The sequence below is a fragment of the Fusarium verticillioides genome, chromosome 4 (assembly GCF_000149555.1).
Source record: "Fusarium verticillioides 7600 chromosome 4, whole genome shotgun sequence".
Lineage (NCBI taxonomy): Eukaryota > Fungi > Ascomycota > Sordariomycetes > Hypocreales > Nectriaceae > Fusarium > Fusarium verticillioides.
Window position 1 is genome coordinate 603,800 of NC_031678.1, and position 21,440 is coordinate 625,239.

At 49.8% G+C, this 21,440-nt stretch overlaps 7 protein-coding genes across 7 annotated transcripts; 4 read left to right on the forward strand and 3 right to left on the reverse strand.

Moving 5' to 3' along the window:
• The first annotated feature begins 731 nt into the window (after positions 1-731).
• On the forward strand, positions 732-2,328 carry FVEG_04528 (hypothetical protein). The gene is made up of 2 exons (XM_018892316.1): positions 732-910; positions 958-2,328. The coding sequence occupies exons 1-2, from the start codon at positions 837-839 to the stop codon at positions 1,268-1,270; spliced, it is 387 nt and encodes a 128-aa protein (XP_018748991.1). The 5' UTR covers positions 732-836; the 3' UTR covers positions 1,271-2,328.
• Positions 2,329-3,563: 1,235 nt separating this feature from the next.
• FVEG_04529 (hypothetical protein) lies at positions 3,564-4,771 on the forward strand (the record flags this gene model as incomplete). The annotated part of the gene is made up of 3 exons (XM_018892317.1): positions 3,564-3,654; positions 3,701-3,866; positions 3,916-4,771. The coding sequence occupies 3 exons, from the start codon at positions 3,564-3,566 to the stop codon at positions 4,697-4,699; spliced, it is 1,041 nt and encodes a 346-aa protein (XP_018748992.1). The 3' UTR covers positions 4,700-4,771.
• Positions 4,772-4,897: 126 nt separating this feature from the next.
• On the reverse strand, positions 4,898-7,108 carry FVEG_04530 (hypothetical protein; the record flags this gene model as incomplete). Its single annotated transcript, XM_018892318.1, has 5 exons — positions 4,898-6,631; positions 6,688-6,715; positions 6,766-6,879; positions 6,929-6,951; positions 7,004-7,108. The coding sequence occupies 5 exons, from the start codon at positions 7,106-7,108 to the stop codon at positions 4,898-4,900; spliced, it is 2,004 nt and encodes a 667-aa protein (XP_018748993.1).
• Positions 7,109-7,566: 458 nt separating this feature from the next.
• FVEG_04531 (adenosinetriphosphatase) lies at positions 7,567-11,732 on the forward strand. Its single transcript, XM_018892319.1, has 3 exons — positions 7,567-8,073; positions 8,123-11,066; positions 11,120-11,732. Exons 1-3 carry the CDS (start codon positions 8,022-8,024, stop codon positions 11,346-11,348), a joined length of 3,225 nt encoding a protein of 1,074 aa, XP_018748994.1. The 5' UTR covers positions 7,567-8,021; the 3' UTR covers positions 11,349-11,732.
• Positions 10,355-14,113, reverse strand: FVEG_04532 (ornithine decarboxylase). The gene is made up of 2 exons (XM_018892320.1): positions 13,006-14,113; positions 10,355-12,954 (listed from the first exon to the last, which is right to left on the reverse strand). The coding sequence occupies exons 1-2, from the start codon at positions 13,283-13,285 to the stop codon at positions 11,888-11,890; spliced, it is 1,347 nt and encodes a 448-aa protein (XP_018748995.1). The 5' UTR covers positions 13,286-14,113; the 3' UTR covers positions 10,355-11,887.
• Positions 14,114-14,640: 527 nt separating this feature from the next.
• Positions 14,641-18,899, reverse strand: FVEG_04533 (mitochondrial presequence protease). Its single transcript, XM_018892321.1, has 2 exons — positions 18,410-18,899; positions 14,641-18,356 (listed from the first exon to the last, which is right to left on the reverse strand). The coding sequence occupies exons 1-2, from the start codon at positions 18,694-18,696 to the stop codon at positions 15,623-15,625; spliced, it is 3,021 nt and encodes a 1,006-aa protein (XP_018748996.1). The 5' UTR covers positions 18,697-18,899; the 3' UTR covers positions 14,641-15,622.
• Positions 18,900-19,162: 263 nt separating this feature from the next.
• FVEG_04534 (hypothetical protein) lies at positions 19,163-21,169 on the forward strand (the record flags this gene model as incomplete). The annotated part of the gene is made up of 6 exons (XM_018892322.1): positions 19,163-19,314; positions 19,422-19,794; positions 19,871-20,142; positions 20,192-20,340; positions 20,392-20,635; positions 20,687-21,169. The coding sequence occupies exons 2-6, from the start codon at positions 19,611-19,613 to the stop codon at positions 21,167-21,169; spliced, it is 1,332 nt and encodes a 443-aa protein (XP_018748997.1). The 5' UTR covers positions 19,163-19,314; positions 19,422-19,610.
• Between the last annotated feature and the right edge of the window lie 271 nt (positions 21,170-21,440).

Below are 21,440 nucleotides of genomic sequence, written 5' to 3' on the forward strand. Positions count from 1 at the left end.
TCTGACAGGCCGGGGTAGGACGGGTAGCAAGGCTGCTTTCAGCTATGCGAGAACTTCACTGTTGAAGGATACCGGAACAAATGTCGCAATCAATGTCCATATCGACGGCACTGCGACTTGCAAGCGCCGTCGATAAACAAAGGTGACAAGCTCCCAGGAAAACGCATCCTAGGGGTCATTATAGTGGCCGGAGGAGAAACACATCAACCAACAACCAACATCGGCGGTTGTTCAGCTCCAAGCCTCCAACAGCCAATCATAATTGGCCATGCCGTCTTCAACTTGAATTCAGCGTGAAGTCTCCAAGTCTAGCGTTGTTGTCGCTGCCATTTGACCTTTCAGATGCCATTGAGCATTGCGCTTTATCAAGAATCATGGGATGAATCAAGACTTGGGATAGCTTTGAGATGATTGGGACAGACTTAGCCGGCTTTCTGATGGTGAGTTCTATCTTGCATGATTGTATTGTAACACAGGGTTGTAATGGGCGCAGAGATTATCCCCGAGATTGAGCTGATGTTGGCGAGAGGTGTTGGCTAGCACAATATTTTGATCAATGTGATACGGGGAATGGTTTATTCTTCGTACTTGATGATGAACGAAGAGAGTCGATTTCATCTTTGAGAAATTTGTTAATCATAGATGAGGATGAACGGAAGGATCAAGTAAAGCCATTGAAGAGAAAAGGGAAGTACAGGGTAATCGGCCCCACCTCGAAACACCAGCGTCACTCTCAACTGAAGCTCAAAATTTCAACATTTACATCACCAACGACTTGACGGCCGTTGCATCACCACATCACAAGCCGCGGTCTCAATTCTGCGCGCTCTACCGAAATGAACACGGTGTTCTCTTCTATTACGCGCCTCGCGCGCCCAGTCCTGGCCAAGACCCTCGCTCAATCGCCCAGGTAAGCTCATCCACATGCCTCTATCAAACCATCACTAATTCCATCAGGACGTTCACAACCCTCGTCCCTCTCCGACCCTCGCTCACTCCCATGACCGGTGCTATACGAAGAACCGCTCTCCCCTCAAGCTTCACCCCCTCGACAGCCGCATCAGCCGATATTGTTCCTTCGGGCGCCATCTCAGCACACCCTGCCCTGGGCGATATGCAGATTCGTTGCGGACCACGAAATACCATGAACGGACATACGAGACTGGTTCAGAAGCGCAGACATGGATTTCTATGCCGTAAGCGCAGTAAGACAGGGAGGAAGATTCTCCTCAGGAGGAAGATCAAGGGCCGAAGGCATATCGCTCAGTAAGCCTGTGAATGTGGCCTGAGGAGGTTGGAGGGCATGTGTCAATGAAGCATGAGCGAATTGTGTACGATACCAGAGAAGAGAGCAGAGACTTGGGTGCAGATGCCTTAGTCTCTCTCGTGATACAAATCTGTACAAAGACCTAACAAAAGAAACAAACGATCTTGCATTCTCACATCTCGGCGGGGTGCCGAACTTGCATATTGCAGCTGAAGTCTAAACAAGGGGGAACAATATCACGCACTTTTACGAAGGACCAGTTCCAGAACATTTTCGGAATTTGACAAAGGCTCACAGCCTGGTGATGACGCTGGTCGACGTCGGTGTTGCAGCAAGGCCAGCAATGCAGAAAGCTCCGAACTATCGCACCTGACTTCGGAGAAGAGCTCGAATTAGAAAGATGGGATTCAGTTCCGATAGACAGATGCAGTTCCTAATTCGGATTCACCGGAGCTACCATTAGTCAACACCATCACGATGTGCGGATAGTTCGAAACCCCGCATTCTCAACTGAGAATCACAGGCCTCGTTTCAGGCACAAAGCGCTTTGACTTGGGACTTGTTCCTCGGCTTGGATTTTCTAGTGTGGTGGCCTGCATGTTCTTGGGTGCGCCGATCATCAGGTACGCAGTAAGCGGAGAAGCAGGCTGTGAATTGGAGATGTCTATCACTGAGATTTGTGAGGTACCGCGTTGAAAGAATCGATAAGAGACAGTTTGATAAGGCAAGCCAATTGATAATGCTGATAAAGAAACACAGAGGTATGAAGATCTGATCACAAGTCTATAGATGCAATTGCTATTATCATGGATAGCTATCATCTGGCCTCAGCTATCGAAAGTGATGATGATGACACTAGCGTCCAAGAGATGCAGCTTATGCCGGCCCGTCTTGCATTAAGAGGATTGGGATGGTGTGAAAGGTGATGAAAGAGGTAGGTGTCAAGACTCGATAATGCAGCTGAAATGTAAGATGTGAAATAATTCAGAGAATCAGAGACATTTCATGTGATGGTGCTACTGCATAATCTCATGTTCAATCAACACCATATTTGAACAACAAAAGAAATACGAATATGTTCGGATATCTTTCGTCTGATGAAACTGCCAGATTGACATTTAATTAATCGAGTTAATAACCTCGATGCAATATTACCGCAATTACTGCACTTCCTGGGTTAGGTATCGTGTTCCCCAGATATCGGCACTTGACTACTCCAGATCAGTTAAACCTGTTTTTCCCACACATAATTAAAACCCCACCTGACAAAAGGTCCCTTGTCAATAAAAAAATGTAAACCTTGTCAACCCGTAGAGTCAAACGCTGCACGCAATGGAAAACTTGATAGCGGTCAAGGCTGAACTGAATTGAGCCGAGAAGGTTGCAACATGTTTCGGGGTATACTTCCGTTGATCGGCTCTGCAAGTGATGGAGGTGAGTGTTTCTGTGAAAGATGGTTGGTCAGTCGACTCGATATAGCTCAGGCGGTAAATCGTAACGTTTTATCTGGTAGTTTGTACTATAATTGGTTTGCTCATCACTGTGACACCAGAACTGACTGTCACTTAATTATTGGATATCAACCAACCACTCTTACGATTCATACGATCACCAGACTATTCTTTCTTTTTCTCCCTCTCCTATTTTTTCTTCTTCTCAAAGCCTAGAGCCCTACAAGTCCCAACATTTTGACAGTACCCATCGCAATGTAACAGAGACTAAACAAAACCCCTGTAGCCCACCATCTTGATCACGACCCTCACGTGGTCCGAGATCGTCGTTACCTGTAAGGGAAGCTCATCCGGGCCCAACGACAAACGGACCAAGGAAAAATGCTGTCAGAGCCCGATGAAGGGGACATTGTCTGCTGGGATCATGGAGCCAAGAATGCGGGGTGGGCAGTGTAGAACACACCATGAAGGTTTAGACTGCCGCGAATGCTTCATTTCCGTTGTTCGGCCCTCACTTTGGCTGGGGCGGCGGTTACTACACCGACGACCTGAGGGTTTTGCCAAGATGGATGGGGCGGGAGCTATGACTATGGGTGGATGTGTGTGAATGTGATGTGATGGGAACGGGAGAGAGATGGGATCAGCGACTGAGGGTGGGCGGGTATTGTGATGGGAGCTAGCTGAAGAAAAAAGAATATATAAACGTCTGGTTCTTCTCACGATGTCGATCTCTCAGTCGATCTCAAGGACAGCTTCAGCTTCAGCTTCAAGAGCATCTCCAGGAGTTGCACCTCGCCAGCCAACCCTCACTTACACCCATACCTTGGACTCTATCCCTTGTCACGATGCTTCTTCTACCACTTCTCTCGGCCATCACCCTCGCGGTAGCCAGCCCTGTAGCTCTCGACGACTACGTCAACTCCCTCGAGGAGCGAGGTAAACACAATCCCACTCCAATTTCTTCATAAGCTCACATTCCCAGCTGTTAGTGTCACCACAACCAACTTCAACAATTTCAAGTTTTACATCCAACACGGCGCCGCAGCTTACTGCAACTCTGAGGCCGCAGCTGGCTCAAAGATCACCTGCTCCAACAATGGCTGTCCAACCGTTCAGGGCAACGGAGCTACCATCGTGACATCTTTCGTGTAAGTCCAATCCTGCACAAACACATCATACCCTTGCTTACACATCCAGTGGCTCCAAGACAGGTATCGGTGGCTACGTCGCGACAGACCCTGCCCGAAAGGAAATCGTCGTCTCCTTCCGCGGAAGCATCAACATTCGAAACTGGCTTACCAACCTCGACTTTGGCCAGGAAGATTGCAGTCTCGTCTCTGGATGTGGTGTACACTCTGGCTTCCAGCGAGCCTGGAATGAGATCTCATCCCAAGCAACCGCTGCTGTTGCCTCCGCTCGCAAGGCGAACCCTTCTTTCAAGGTCATCTCTACAGGCCATTCCCTCGGAGGTGCTGTAGCCGTTCTTGCTGCCGCAAACTTGAGAGTCGGTGGAACACCCGTCGATATCTACACCTACGGTTCTCCCCGTGTCGGAAACGCACAGCTCTCATCCTTCGTCTCAAACCAGGCTGGTGGAGAGTACCGCGTTACACACGCCGATGACCCCGTCCCTCGTCTCCCTCCTCTGATCTTCGGATACAGACACACAACTCCTGAGTTCTGGCTGTCCGGCGGCGGAGGCGACAAGGTTGACTACACTATCAACGATGTCAAGGTCTGTGAGGGTGCTGCCAACCTTGGATGCAATGGTGGAACTCTTGGCTTGGACATTGCTGCTCATCTGCATTACTTCCAGGCGACTGACGCCTGTAACGCTGGCGGATTCTCTTGGCGACGATACAGAAGCGCCGACAGCCTCGACAAGAGGGCCACCATGACTGATGCCGAGCTTGAGAAGAAGCTGAACTCTTATGTCCAGATGGATAAGGAGTATGTTAAGAATAACCAGGCCCGCTCTTAACAGGGGTATGAGGTTTAATGGGAAATGACATGATTCATGAACGAAACCATAGTACATATGATGCAAATAGGATATAAAACAGATTTCATTCACTAGCTTCACACAATACTGTGCGCCATGCAATGCCTTGCTACTGACTCAAAGGCCATGCTGAGATTCATAACTCCATACACCAGGCACCACGCGCTGTCTCAGGGATTAATCATCAGATCCCTCAACCATCATGCCCTGAGCATTAGGAACACCAACAAGGATGACACCACGAGGTACGCGAACCTCTTTGACCTTCATGCATCCAAAAACGTTGACCTCTCGGATCCTAGGACAAGATCGGAAGATCGACCCCAATATGAAATCAGTCACCTCTTCGCAGAAGCTGATTTCCAGCTCTTTCAACTCTGGATACTGAGCATCCTTATGGAAGACCTCTTCAAAAGCCTCACGTGAGATATGACGACAAGCATGAATGTTGAGGTACTGGAGCTTCTCACCCGAGTGGGCCATCAACGCTTTGAAACCCTCACTGCAGAGTCCGACGCTATCTGGGTTCTCCCGAGGCTTACTTGCATCAATCTGTCGACATTTCTGGAGATCCACAAATCGCAAGGGAGGATTGGTCCATTTGGTGAAAAGATCAACAAAACCCTGGTCGGTCATAAACTCGCTGTCCGTGATTCGGAACTTGGAAAGGGAGCGACAATGCTCGTGAATAGCCTGCAGCAGCGTGTCGTCAACCTCAGGAACAATCTTCAGAGAAAAGGTCTTGAGGTTGGCACCAATCCTCGAGACGACTTCGATGTAAGCGTCAGATTCAGTCTTGTGCTGTAGCTGAAGTCCAAGATGCTCTAGAGCCGACAAACTTGCAATCGCTTTGACACCATCGTTGGTCAACTTTTGGTTGTTCTCAACCTTGAGTCGCTTGAGGTTGGAGCAATGATCCTTCAGCGTGGCTATGGTTTCGTCTCCAAAGTGATTGTCTGTATAATAGACTTGGATGCCCTTCAGCTTCTCGCCCTTTTCCTGGATGAACTTATGCCATTTCTCATCGCTCAAAAGATTGGCTCCGTGAAGGTAGAAAGTTTCGAGATTGATGTCACGCGACAAGAGGTAATCCATGACTTCGTCCTTGAACTGAATGCCACATCGGATCTTAAGATTTTTGAGTTTCGAAGCCGTCTGAAAGATGGAAATGTAATCTTGTTCACCCAGCTTTGCGCCATCATAGATATGGAGGTCTTCGGTGCCGGGCTGGACGAAAAGTGGCAAAGTCTCTGGCTTGAGGAGTCGACGCTTAGAGAACATGCGTGCAATTTTGTCGACCAAGTGATCAGGAAGGTCCCCAAGACTGTCAGCCAGATCGACATTCTTGGCCAGAGTCTGTACGCACAGAGTGGCCAAGCTCTTGGTACCAACGTCGCCATCAAGTATCCGACTTTGAATTGCGCGACGTCTCCCAACAGGACCCGTATTAGCCGGCTTCTTCGGCTTCTTCTTTTGGCCGCTTTCTCGTTCTTTTGCTATCTCTCGACCGCAAGGAGGACAAAGAAGCCCCCCGTTAGGACCAGCAAGCGAATAAGGCGATACGGTGAAGCGCTTCTCGCAGATTTCGCAGTGCTCTATCTGTCCAGGCATAGGGCCAGAGTTCGATTCCATTAACGCACGAGCAAGTTCGTCATCGGATAAGTCTGATCGTTGCTTGCGCTTCTTGAAAGCTTTGCTCTCCTTGATCTTTGCAAGCTTCTTCTCTTCTTCTCGCTTACGCTTTAGCGAAGCTTCGTCATTGTCGTTGCGACTAGAACGTCGCCCAGATCTGGCACCTGCCGCAGAAGACTCGCCATTGCCGTTCTCATCCTCAGCTGCATCATCACGTGCGGCTTGTCGACGACGTGCGTCAGCATCTGAGCGAATCTGAGCAGCAGAGATGTTGTGAGACTGATCATGGTTAGTATGCTACAGCGACGTGCACTTTGTGACGGCCATCAACTTACGGCAAGAAAATCGGTCAGCGCTGATTGACTATTGACATGTTAGTACGAGTATGGGGTTCAAAATAGTATTTTACATACGGTCCATAGACAGCACGAGTTTGTCGATTAGGTTGATTTTGCTGACCATTCTGGCCATTCTGAGCAGTTTGACCGTTTTGGCCTTGAGCATTCTGGTTACTGCGTGCCCGCGCCCTGTATATGATAAGCTTATCGCCACTCTATGGGTATGAGAAAAACGTACATGATGGAGGAATACTGAGTGGCCTAGAAAAGTGAGAAAATTTACACAAGAAAAGATTCCTCAATCTGCGGCGACCACTCCAGCCACCAAGACAATGAAAGGGAGGAGAGATTCACGCTTGAAAAGGAGTTGGCGCAAAAAAAGTAAAGTCTGAAGCAGCTCGGGCAAGTGCAGCGCCATGCAGTGGCGTTCCCGCTTGCGCAGTCTTTCACGAGATTGACACCGTGTCACGTGATGCAATCGCCCCTTGGAGTGGCAAATCGAGGATCTAAGCATAAGGGTCCAGAATTCATCGGCAGCCTGGGGAGGAAAGAAAACTCGGGACCTCGATCCTAAATGACAAAAAGATTTGAGTAACTCATGTAACTTGGTATAAGTTTAGCATAAGTTTGGGCTTCTAGCAATGTAAGCCTTGTTATATACGACTTATGAATTAACAATTATTGTAGCATGCAAGTTATTGCCAACTGTTCTTGTAAGTGGGATTGACCAATCTTTTCTGTCCTCGATCCTGCCAGGAACGATGCACCCCAATCAGATCGACAATCAAACCCCCTTGTCCCTGACACGTGCATGCGCGTAGCGGGGTGCTCTTTCCGACACTGTGAATCGTGAATTGGGGTATCAGACGGGAAGCAACGCCCCCGAAAAAAGGAGCTGGTGGCGATTTGCCTTAACTTTCTATCTGACTTTTCCCCTCCATCCTCACGCTTTTATTGTTCATCCATTCGTGGTCTTTCTCATCTCATTGAACAGATTCTGTTAATTTCGGTCGTTTATTTGTGTGAGTGTTCTTTTGTTGTTGCCCGCAGTCAATCAATTTGTATCTATTCACGGTCACTGCCCAACACTGCATTCACGGCTGTGCATTAGTGAGCTGCCAACAGACAGGGGTGCAACTGTCACCCTTTGACTTCCACCAGGCTCCCATCTTTTGATTTTAATCTCCTGAAAGAAAACACACCCGAAGTCTTTTAATCTTTGTCCTTCGTCGTGCAGCTTCGCGCTCGAGAGTCCCATTTAGAGGGCGATACGCTGTCTCATCTCGTATCGATTCCAAATCAGCAGAACATCCTTTGGACCAACTGACATCATGCCTCGAGGTCGCCCTTCCACTCGGGGTACGCCCATCACTCCAGCAGATGGTAAGTCTGATGCCATAGCTGGTTATTGTTCCTCACTGACAAATTCTAGATTCTAGAGATACATCTACTGCTTCTGACCGAGTGACCCGCTCAGCCAGGACTAGAAGTCAGGCTGCCTCGTCTATACCAACTCCCACCTCAGCTGTAGATCTTCCGCAGGATGCTCCCTCTGGATCACGCCCAAGAGGAAGACCCAGGAAGAGTATCCCCGAAGTCGGCGCATCTCCCCTGTCTCAATTTCCTAATTCTGACATCGCACTTCCCACTAAACGACGTGGCCGCCCAAGGAAAGCACCCGTCATTGAGAGCGAATCCGTGTCATCAGTTCCCACACCACTAGACCCAGATACAGGGAGCGAGTATTCAACTCCTGCATCTAGCAAAGTGCCAACACCGGCAGCAGTCGAGCATGACAAATCAGCTATCTTCGAAGTTCAACTTCCTGCTCCTTCTGTCTCTCGCCCCATTGACCGCGAGAGAGGTCTGCGAAAGAGCGCATATGCCATGAACTCGAGAGCCAATAACGGCCGGATGGTCATTCAGGACTCGGACGACGAGGATCTTGACAATTCTCGAGACGCTCAAGTAGCTCGTCGCCTCCAGGATGAAGAATTCAAGCAAGCGTCCAGTGCCGCATCATCATCATTTCCCCTACGAAGAAGTACTAGGCCTTCGCTCTCCGGTAGTTTCAGCACTCCCGCTCAGACTTCTGTCAAGCGAGAAAGAGCACCGACTCTGGCTGACTCTACCGCCAAGCGTGGTCGCCCAGCAAAAAAGCCTAAAGTTATCCCCGACTCAGATGATGAGGACATCGACATGGATGCGGAGATAGCCCAAGGACTTGATCTGGACAGCGGCTCGTCATTGAGCTCATTTGAGGATGAATCCTTTGCCGATGATGACGCCAGTGACGAGGGAGGAGCTCAAGAAATCTCCAGTGATGACGAAGACGTTCCAATGGCCATGTCGAGGAAAGCGGCAGGAAAGCGACCTGCACGTCCCATGGCACGCACTATACCCCGTACCAAGGCACCTACTGCGACTGGTTCCCGTTCCGCAGGGAAGGCTACGCAAACTGATGGCCCGTCTGGTGATGAACTCGATGCATTGGAAAACGCTTTGGGCGATGCCGAGTCTACAGACTTTTCAACTGATATCAACGGCGACTATATCGACTTGAGTAGTAGCGATGCTGATGCAGATGGCGCCGATAACACGGACCAAATCGCGAGTATCTCCAACAATCGGAGGGCTTTCAGGAACACGGGTGTTACCAGACGTACGCGTAGAGAGCGAGAACGTTTGGAGAAACATCACCCTGAGATCATAGACATGTGGGACAAGGTTAAAAAGCAGCCAGTGATTAAGCCTGAGAAGGCTGCACAGCCGGAAAGAATTTCACGCCAACTCAAGCCATTCCAGCTTGAAGGCCTTGCTTGGATGATGGAGATGGAGAAGGGAAAGTACAAAGGTGGCTTACTCGGTGATGAGATGGGATTAGGCAAGACGATCCAAGCTGTGTCTCTAATCATGTCTGATTATCGTGTGGGAAAGCCGTCCCTTGTTCTAGTGCCCCCTGTTGCGCTCATGCAATGGCAGCAGGAGATCAAGTCTTACACAGATGGCGCCTTGAACACATTCGTTTTCCATGGAACAAACCAAAAGACCAAGGGGATCACCGTGAGGGAACTCAAGAAATTCGACGTTATTATGATGTCGTACAACAGTCTCGAGTCAGTCTACCGCAAGCAAGAAAAGGGGTTCAAGCGAAAGGACGGCATATACAAGGAAAAGAGTGCTATTCATGCAATCGATTTCCATCGAGTTATTCTGGACGAAGCACACTGTATCAAGACACGCACCACCATGACAGCCAAAGCATGCTTTGCTCTGAAAACCACCTACCGATGGTGTTTGACGGGCACGCCTTTGCAGAACCGCATCGGAGAGTTCTTCTCTCTAATTCGTTTCTTAGAAATCGACGACTTTGCATCGTATCTTTGCAAGCAGTGTCCGTGCTCCACACTTGAATGGTCAATGGACGAGAACAGTCGTTGTAAGGGCTGCAATCATCCGGGAGTGCAACATGTTTCTCTGTTCAATCAAGAGCTACTGAATCCTATTCAGAAATATGGGAATCTAGGCGCAGGCAAAACGGCTTTCGACAGACTGCGTTTGATGACAGATCGTATCATGCTGCGCCGTTTAAAGAAAGACCATACCAACTCTATGGAACTTCCCGTCAAGGAGGTTTATGTTGACCGGCAGTTTTTCGGAGAAGAGGAAAACGACTTCGCAAACAGTATCATGACGAACGGCCAGCGCAAGTTCGATACGTATGTCGCCCAAGGTGTTCTCTTGAACAATTATGCCAACATTTTTGGCCTCATTATGCAGATGAGACAAGTTGCTGATCACCCTGATCTTATCACAAAGAAGAACGCTGAAGGAGGACAAAACGTGCTCGTTTGTTGTATCTGCGATGAGCCTGCCGAAGACGCAATTCGTAGTCAGTGCAAGCATGACTTTTGCAGAGCTTGTGTTGGTAGCTACGTCCGCTCTACCGATGTACCTGATTGCCCCCGTTGTCACATCCCCCTCCAGATCGACCTAGAACAGCCAGAGATGGAGCAAGATGAGAATCTCGTCAAGAAAAATTCCATCATCAATCGAATCAAGATGGAGAACTGGACCTCTTCTTCCAAAATTGAACTTCTTGTTCATGAGCTACACAAACTTCGCTCTGACAACGCCTCACACAAGTCGATCATTTTCTCTCAGTTTACTACCATGCTGCAGCTCATCGAGTGGCGTCTCCGCCGGGCTGGTATCACTACCGTCATGCTCGATGGTAGCATGACACCTGCTCAACGACAGGCATCGATTGAACATTTCATGAACAACGTGGACGTTGAATGCTTCCTGGTTTCTCTCAAGGCTGGCGGTGTGGCACTGAACCTTACCGAAGCCTCTCGAGTATTCATTGTTGATCCGTAAGTGTCTGAAACGAACATTGTCATCTGAGTAGCTGCTGACAATTGCATAGATGGTGGAACCCAGCCGCTGAGTGGCAGTCCGCTGACCGGTGCCATCGCATTGGCCAAAGTCGGCCCTGCACTATCACGCGGTTGTGTATCGAGGATTCTGTGGAAAGTCGAATGGTGTTGATTCAGGAGAAGAAGACTAACATGATTCACTCCACTGTCAACTCCGACACCAAGGCTATGGAATCACTCACCCCCCAGGACATGCAATTTCTCTTCCGTGGTACATAGACGAACCGGGACAACGGCACAGAGCAAGGAGCAAAGACCTGACGAAAACTTGATTATTTTCATGCAAACACGAAACATGGGGATACGATCATGTACAGTATTTGGCATTGGCCATGAGGCATGCAGGAAGTATACATGGAGTTTGGAGTTGGCAATGGCAACGATGCTTCGCCTAAAGATATTAAGGGCGGTTTTTTTTTTAAGTCTCAGGGATCAAATATGTGTAAACTTGGCCAAAGAATAAAAGCCCCTGAGAAGATCTATATCATCCTGGGTTCTATTAAATGCGGGTGCTATCGTACGACATGTCTCGGGAGAGGGCTGCAGAGGTGTCTGAGGTTGACAGTTCAGGAATTAATTAAAATCTAATATCCGTCTATCTAGCTCTTTTCTCGTTTTCAAATATTGACTGTCAACTTTTGTGTTGCTATTTTCATCGGCCCATGATGAGATTCAAAACATACGAACAAAAGGATTCTCCAAAGAGAACACGAAAGAAATGGTTTCGCTAGCCATTGAGATGCATGAAGTGATCGAGATCACAGACCAAGAAGGGCCTTGGCACCAGGCTCGCTGCAGACGTAGATAACGTCGTGGGCGTTGGAGAAGCCGTTGAACTGAGTGGCAGAGCACTTTGTGTAGGCACCCATGTCCTCAAAGTACAGCCAGTCACCAACATCGAGAATGGAGTCGAAGCGAGTGCTCTCAGTGATGCGATCGATGCCATCGCAGGTAGGACCCCAGACGGAGTACTCGAAGCCCTCGCCCTCGGGAGTGGGATGGGCAGCGGTGGTCTCGAAGAGAGTCTTGCCGGAGGCACGGAGAACCTTGGCGATCGGCTGCTGGTGGTCAAACATGATGTTTGAGAAGTTGCCGTAAACACCGTCGTTGACGTAGAGCATGTAGCCCTTGCCATCGAGAGTGGGGTCCTCAACAGTTCGGCGAGCGATAATGTTGCAGGCGATGGTGAAGGCGGTGGCAACGTAGTATCGGCCAGGCTCAGCAATGATCTCGATGTTGCTGTGAGGCGGGAAGAACTCGTCGAGGGCGCCACCGAGGACGGCAGCCATTGTCTCGAAGGTATCGCCGCTGAAGCCACCACCAACATCGAGGGTGCGCATGTTGAAGCCGAACTCGTGGGCCAGCTGGAAGACGGTATGGGCGTCGCGAACGGCCTTGTAGAAGGCGAGGGGATCGGAAGCACCAGATCCAACGTGGAAGCTGACGCCAACAACGTTGAGACCAAGGTCCTTAGCCAGGGCAAGAAGTCCCTCAGTGGTGTCCATGGCGGCGCCAAACTTCATACTGAAGCGGCAAAGAGACTCGCTGTCGTCGGTCATGATGCGGAGGAAGAGCTCAGCTCCTGGGTAGAGCTTTGCGATCTTGTAGAGCTCATCGGCATTGTCAAAGGTCATCTGTTTGACGCCCACAGACTTGACGTATCGGACATACGAGTTAGTCTTGCAGGGTTGGGCGTAGATGATGCGGTCGGGGCTAAGTCCTGCGGACAGGACCTGCTCAATCTCGGTCTTGGAGGCACAATCGAAGCCGGTTCCGAGCTCAGAAAGAAGCTTGATGATCTGAGGATCGGGGTTGCACTTGACGGCTGGTGCTTGTTAGTGTGTATCACAACATATTGTCGAGACACTGTACTCACCATAGAAGGGCCGGACCCGAGGGAGATTCTTCTTCCAGCGAAGATGCTGGCGGTAGACCTCTCCGAGGTCAGCAACGAAGAAAGTATCTTCGTCGCCAGGCTCACACATCTCATGGTCAATGGCCTCCACGCGCTGGTGGAGTGCCTGGCCGATGAGTTGCTTTGGAGTAATCACGCCATATTGCTCAAGAGATTCCTGAAGCAGGGGTTTCTTTAATGCGATATGAGGGTGATTGACATTATGATTGTAGGTGTCGAGGACAGCCGTTGCCATAACCATATCCCAAACAGTTGCGGGGGTTCGTTGGGAAGTTGAGAGAGGGATTTAAGTCCGTGGACTAGAGAAAGACGATACTTTATTGAAAAGTATATATAGTAGAGTGAAGCTTGAACGTACGGGGGTGTTCAGCTGGTGTTAGGGCGGTCGTGAGCGGTAGCAGACTGATCCCTCAGTGGACTGGCGAGGCCTCCTCGACTCTTCCTCGGCTAGAGGAAGAACCTCTGTAAACCTCCTATGCGGCAGCTGACGGGTGTCGAAGAACGACGGGGGAGTGTAGTCGGATCGAGGGTCGTGCAAGACGGAGAGATCGAGGAGCTTATCGTCGAGCAGCAATAGCAGCGGGAGGGGGGATCGCGTTGATGATGTGAGAGGGCTTGCAGAGGCTGAAATCTTTGTCACTGACGAAGCTCACGGCCGGAGGAGCCGTGGTGAAGGCGGTGCCTTTAAGAGACCAAAGGCGGGTCGAGTTTGGTGAGGAGTTTGAGCAGTTGTAAAGTGCTCAAAGTTGTAACGGGTTCGTGTCAACGGGGAGGCGTTGGAGCAGGCTTAAGAATATAGAAATTGTCGTGATGAAACGTGACAAGTTGTCGAAGAGGAGAGAAAGATGGGGGGGCCGCCTTTTTATCTGGTCGGCTCTAGTCTTGGCCCAAGATAGAAAAAAGAGGTCGACGAGTTTAGTTTGGGCTCTGCTGATTCGAAGAAAATAGTGGAGTGTTTGCGTTTCTGTTGCAGGTTTGAATTACATTTGCAGGTCCAGATCCAGGTCCAGGTCCAAGAAAAGAATGGAGAGAGAAATTTTTACCCTCCCTCCACTGTGACGTTGATGAGTGGAGGGGCAGTAAACTCTGTACGTACCGTGTACTTTACAGGGGGATGTTCGCAATTCGGTGGCGCAGTTGGAAGAGCTGGCGCCCAATTTTGATTGTATAAAATGCTTGGGTTCTCTATATGTTTCAATCTACAACCAAAGTTGACAATTCATCGCAATTGTAGTCACAATTCCGTGGCCTGACCTCGTACATAATCTCCAACTGCAACTGGCGGTGGATGAACTGAAGCATCTCGATGCTGCACTGCAGACTAAGGTGAAGAAACCCCGCGCTAAACCCAAAAGGCCCCAGCAGCGGTAGAATATCCCATTGGTCTCAGACACTTCCAGAGTCTCGGGAACAAGACACCACGCCTTGGAAAAAATGCAGAATCATGTACCGATACATGGATGCAATGCAGCCCGTGCATGTGCATTTCCCAGTACAGAAGCCCGTTCGTTCGTTACATTCCGGGTCTTTTCGAAAGCTTTTCTTGACCGACAGAGTCAGAGTCAGAGTCGGAGTCAAGAGTCACAGGCACGGATATCAGGCCTCAATACTCCGTATATGGTGTTAAAATGAGTTCGGCAAAAGGTTTCCCAAACTTAGAGTAAATTACCTAACTGGTTTATCACTTAGGATCAAGGTCTCATGTTTTCCTGCTCCCTGAGATCTGGCTTGTAAGCGTCATGTCCTTAGTATTCAGTATAATAAAGACCCAGTAATTCCCTCAGTAAATAAACAACGGCACACGACAAGGGACCGCGTAAGGCTGGAGCTTATTCCGCGGTCAGGCACCATTGACCAGCCCCTGGCTATCTTTGTCCATCGTCATATTCTCCATCAAAAGGACACCCTCAACAATGTCCTTTTAATGCCTCTCTATAGATATCTCATCGTATACGAATAGACGAATCGGCATCTTCTTCCGTCCGAGAACCTGCAACAGTCACACAGCATATTCAACGTTGGTCACTCTGTAACACATCACATGCATGTACTCTGCTCTTTAGTCCAGTAAATCCATCGCTCAAGGACTCCGGCTCTGATAGAACGAGCTACCACCTCTCCTTCACCCATCACACCGACTCCCTTCTTCCACGAACTCCCCAGTCTCCAATCATAGAACTCCTCGTACTTGGTGCTTTCGCTCCGCAGCCTCGAGGTTCCCACAACAGATGCCAAGGTGAAAGTAGCTTCCAGAAATGAAGATAGACAGAAATGAAAAAGAGGGGCTGTATCTACTCTTGCGTTGCTCTGTGGTCTCTGTACCATCGCATAGGTAAAGAGATGTATCGTATCTGAACGCGTAACGAGGCACAAAATTCCTCGTCTTCACATAGGGTGGAAAGTTCCGCTGCGACGCAACGTGAGGAGGGTCATTTATGCTTTGTTCATCTGTGTAATTTACACTTCATCGTACACGCCATCATACAGCTGTAAATCCAGCTGCTCATTGCTCATCCAAACCTCTAGCATGCTGATGCTTCCAACTCTAGGTCGTCATTAGCTTCATAATCGTTTTCTTTTAGCCTTGCTCGGCGCCCTTGACATCCATTTCGCGGATCTTCCATTCGCCGTCGACCCAGGACTGCTTCTCTCCAAGGAAAGCGACTCTGGCTTCGCCCTTGGCCAGTCCGTCAACGAGGTAGCGCTGCGCCACCTCGCGCACTTGGTCCTCGGTTACGTCAAGAAGCTGCTCACGCTTCTTTTGCTTCATCTCCTCAGTGATACCTGAGAGGAATCGGCCCATGCCCTCCTGGTTCACAGATTTGGGGGCATCAACTCCCTGGAATACAGAGATCTTGGCCTCCTCAAGGTCACGGTCTGACCACTTCTTATCGACAGCCCATTGCCCAGCACCGCGCATGATGCTCAGTGTGTTTTGAGGGTTGGGGTCACGGTAAGAGTAGAAGCCAAAGAGGCCATCGAGGGCGCGGGAGTAAGCACCTCCACCATATGCGCCACCCTTCTCACGGATCTCGTGATGCAGGTGTTTATGTGTAAGGAGCTGTGACAGGATCTGGAGAGGTGCACCCTCCGCTGCCGTGTATGACGTGGTTGGTACTGACAATCCACCATAGTAAACTTGGTAAGGCAGAGGATAGAACGTCTTGCTATCCTTAGGAAGTTGACGAGGAGACAGATTCTTCAGGTCCAGAGGATCGCGGGAGAGGTTACCCACGAACTTTTGCAGAGAAGCACTGTTCTCTGCAACACTCTCTGGGCCGCAGGTAATTGCTGTGCGTAGGTTTCCTCCCGCTAGTGCAATGCTCTGAATCTGCTTCAACTTGGAAATAACATCTTCAAGCTTGTCTGTCTCAGGTCGGCTAGCCAGTGAAGTCACCAGCTGCACCTGAGAAAGGCCGGAAACTTGTTGTCGAAGCCACGAGGAGCGGGTGAGACCAGATTCAGCACTACCCATCGCGAACCGATGGCCAGTGGATGCAATATCGTTCACAACACCGTCAGCAGATGCCTGCAGCAGCTGTCGAATCCTGAGAGCTGCCTCTGGGCTGTCGAAATCAGTTCCCAAAACGAGCTTTTGGATGATATCGAACATGACGGGAACATTGCGATCCAGGGCCATACCGGTGAAGATGAGGCCTTCACTAGCAGCGTGGAAATCGGTGGGAGACGGGGTACAGTGGTACCCAACTGAAACACCACCAGTCTTGAGCTTGATCAAGTCTTCAAGCTGCTCCATGTTCAAGTCCTTAGTACCAAGACGCATGATGCTGTCGGTAAACAGAGGGACCAGCTCGCGAAGCTCATCAGGCAAGTTCTCCAACGTGTTGATGGCACGGAAGTATGTCAAGCCGTTCGTAGGAGCCTCGTGCCACTGGATCTTGGTGCCGTTGGCATTCTCGTCTCGCACAACCACAGGCTCCTTGCTTCGGGGGATATCCTTGACGTGAACAGTGGGCAGACAGCCGAGGTCCTCAGTGTTAGTCTTGTTTTGTTCAACCAGCAACTCCTGCTCTTGCTTCTCGAAATGCTTCCGGGCGTTCTCTTCGCTGCCAGCCTCCTTAATAGCTGCTTGGATTCTGGTAGAAAGTCGCTCCTGTTCCTCTTTGACAAGATCTTCTCCGTAGGTGCTTGAAGGGGCCATTGTGAATGTCAAAGTATTGTCGTTCAGTAGATACTTGTCAATGAGACCTTCTAGGTAGTTGCCCTCAGCCATCTTAGCTTGGAAACCATTGATGGTATCGTTCCAAGCCAATGAATCAAAGGGGTCCACACCGTTAAACCACTTGGGCTTGAGACGGTTCAGCATGGAAAATCCAAAGTTGGCAGTCTTATGCTTGAGCGATAACTCGAGCTGATGGAGAGATCCATCGATCTTGGTCTTGTCGAAACCTTTCTCTCGGACTTCCCTCAAGATCTGCTGAACCTTCTCCTTGAGCTTAGGAACATCAGCCTCCTGAACACCAGTGAGACCGATAGAGAAAATTCCCTTCTTAGCAGAGCTATCATATCCAGCGTTGGGGCTCCAATCAGCACCCATGCCAGCCTCAACAAGACCTCGGTACAGAGGAGAACCATAACCATCCATCAAGAGGGTTGATAGAAGTGCCAGAGAAAAAGACTCCAACACATCTGTGGTGTCACCCATGATCCATGACACAGAGGTCTTGTACTGACGATCAGGGTCGACAAGAGGATCAAGTGGGCCGTACAGAGTAACTTCCTTGGGGCCGGTCAGTGTTACGGGTTCGTGAATTTGCCTGTCACCCTGTATCTTCTCAAAAGCCTGGAGTTGAGCATCGACTTGCTGCAAGTGGTCAACCAAGGGCATATCACCGTAAGTGAAGACCTTGGCATTGCTCGGGTGGTAGTGCTCGGCGTGGAACTTTCGCAGTTGCTCGTATGTCAAATCTGTGATCTTCTGGGGGTCGCCACCCGAGTTGTTGATATCGGGGAAGATATGGTCGTGGAAGCGAATGTAGTATAAATACCCAGCATCTGACATCTGGCCCTTCATCTCGTTGTAAACCACGCCCTTGAATACCAACTTCTTGCTCGCCTCGTCCTCAGCAAGTGGGTTCTCGGGACCAATTCGCCAACCCTCCTGGGTAAAGTCGGACTTCTTGAGCAGTGGGTGCAATGTTGAGTCGAGGTACACAGACATGAGGTTCTTGAAGTCCTGCGCGTTGGTTGTCGCAAAGGGGTAGAAAGTATGGTCTGATGCCGTGAACGCGTTCATAAAGTTCGATAGTGTTCGGGGAAGCATCTTGAAGAAAGGGTCACGAATGGGATATCTGTAGACAGTCAGCATTCTCTGCTGCCATGTCTATATCAAGAGGAGTCGTACTTTTCACTACCGCATAGTGTCGTATGCTCTAGAATGTGAGGAATACCAGTATCATCCGGAGGGTTCGTCTTGAAACCGATGGAAAAGACATTGTTACTGTCGTCGCGGGCAATGTGCAGATAATCGGCTCCTGTCTTGTCATGCTGAAGGTGAAGAGCCGTCAACTCAAGCTCAGGAACATGCTTGGACCGGACAAGGGTGAAGCCGTGAAGCTTCTCGCCGGGCTTAGGAAATTGTGAAAGCTCCGTGACGGCCTTTCGAGCGCCGGCAGCGGCGTTACGAAGCATTGTGGCAGTGATTTTCAAGGCACGATCCGACGGTTAATAATACAGAAAAATCAAGAAAATAATGTACAGTCAAATATGCGAAACTTATGAAAGAGTCGAAATTGTCGTTAAACAGCCACCGGAGATTTTGATGCTGTATGTAATGACGCCGGAACGATTCGCCCCGAAAAAGTGAAAGGGTCTGCTTTGTAACCCCAGCAGTTTCCTTCCTCATGGAATGGCCGGGTTCCAGCCCACGTCAGTGCCAAGGACATGCCGTAATTGTGGGTGGCCAGTGGACACTACTCAGTGAGAGGCCACTGTGGGATAGCGCCAAAGGCCTCTAAAGCCGCATTAGTGGCCATTGGTGCACTAACAGAAAGGCCTGAGAAGCCAACGAGATTATGTTAGCGAATTAGCAATTATCAACAGAATCACCACAAAGGCCCATGGCAAAACCTATCCATCTCAAACCTCCATGAGCCCTCCATCTTGTCACACGTTAGCGACTGTATTATTCGATGTCCAACGAACCGTGACTCCAACGCTGTATCCTTCCAGAATCCATATAGGTTGTACTGTTGCCGTTACTCAGCGTTGGTGTCGATTGCCATCATCATACCGACAAAACCAATCTTGGTACGAAGATATTCCCTCCTCAACCACTCAACGTACCTCTTCGCTGCGAGTGCTTGGCTTGACAATTCATGCGTGAAGGCGACTAACAGCATCTTCTCGCATCTTAGCCGATACCGAATAGTGTTTTGAGCATCATTTCTCTTTACCACAACTTCAACCCCTCATCTGGCGACCAACATCCCACTCACGATTAACGACGATTCATCCCGCTTCGATGCCCCCGGCGTTTCCTGACCTCGTGACCCCCGCCTGAACGATTGCCGTCGCTACCTTGGCCCTTCGTAGCTTTGACGGCGATGCCTGCCAGCCAGGTGGATGCTCCTGTAGCCAACGGGCATGACGGACACGCTCATTCACCTACTAAGAAAGGCAAAGGAAAGAAAGGAATGGATAACAACGAGGCATCGCGTCTGCTCCATGCGCGGATATCCCAGCTGGAGCAGGATGCCGCGGGAGATAAGGAACAAGAGTTGGAGATTGGTGCGTCACGCTCTCGTCGTCTGCAAGCGGCAGCCTCCCATGGATTCGGAACGATACTGATACGTGGATGGTACAGAACGTGAAGTGAAAAGAGCGAATAGGGATCTTCTTCAGCAGGTATCCAAGATGGACAACATGCAGAAAATTGACCACCTCACCAAGCGGTCTAGTGAACTGTTGGCTGATATGCGACGATTGGAGCGTGAAAATCAGAAGAATAAGCGGCGCGGGGACACCCTGCAAAAAGAGAGAGACGCAAGCCGCACGGAGCTTAATAAGACTGTCGGTCTCAAGGAGAAATTGGAAAAGCTATGTCGTGAGCTCCAGCGGGATAATAACAAGATGAAGGTTTGTGCGAGAGGGCTGACGGAGAGGCCTTCGCTAACTTTATTTGCAGAATGAGAATAAGGAGCTTCAGACGACACAGAAACGGAACAACGCCCATTGGGACGAAAAGTATGCTACGCTCCTGACCAAACTCGACGGATATCAGGAAGAAAAAGATACTCCAAAGAAACAAGTCGTCGATATGGAGGTCGACGAGCTGTCAGTCTCAACCATTCCTTTACTTAGATGTCCGCTCACCTTTGTTCACAGTTTCCGAATTCGCTTCAAATCGTTCATCGAACAATACGAGTTACGAGAATTACATTTCCACTCGTTAATGCGCACCAAGGAACTCGAAGTACAGTACCATATGGCGCGATACGAACGAGAGAAGAAGAACGCAGAAGGCGAATCGACAAAGGCCCGACACCTACAGGCGCAAGTCCAAGCGTTTACCAAGACAGAAACTGAGCTGAGAAATCAGCTCAATGTTTACGTTGATAAGTTTAAGCAGGTGGGTGGACACGGATAAGATAGTTCGGCATGTTGACTAATGGCACAGCAGGTGGAGGATACCTTGAACAATAGTAACGACTTGTTCCTATCATTCCGCAAAGAGATGGAGGATATGTCGAAGAAGGGCAAGCGGTTAGAGAAGGAGAACGAAGCCCTGAAGCGACAGAAGGAAGCGACAGCTGCCAATATCATTCGCATGGCCGAAGAGCGCCAGGAGTGGAAGAAGAAGACAGAAACCGCCGAGAAGAAGACGGAGAAGCTCATGAGCATCATCCAGCAAATGCAGCAACAAGGGCGCAGGGTGCCACCCGGAATGTCTAACACCGTCGAGAGCGGTTACTCCGATAGCCACGGCGGAAACGAAGGAGACGAAAGCGACTACTCTGACGAGGACGGCGAGGAGGAAGAACTTAGCGAGTTCGACGACGATACAGAGGAGGAACCACAAGGCAACGAGCAAGGAACGCCAGTGGCCTATGGCCCTGAACGTCCCCCTCAGCCGGTTCCTTCAGCGGCGACAAACGGGCACTAGGAGGCCACTTCAAAGGGGGCTCAAGCTGGAGCCAGTCTCAAGAGAATATTCCCCAAGTGTGACCCGAAATTCTTTTTCCCGCTGTGAACTTGATGGTCCAGGCTATCTTGTGTCAGGCGGGGAACTGGGGAGTTGCAGCTTTTGGGAGCGTGATGATGGCTTCGCGCGTACCAAAAGATTAAGGATCTTGTGTAGTTGGCTACTGGTTGGGCTACTGGCTAGCGATGCTTTTTGTTGCTGATTGTTGTTGCGTGTAAGATGTATTGTCGTA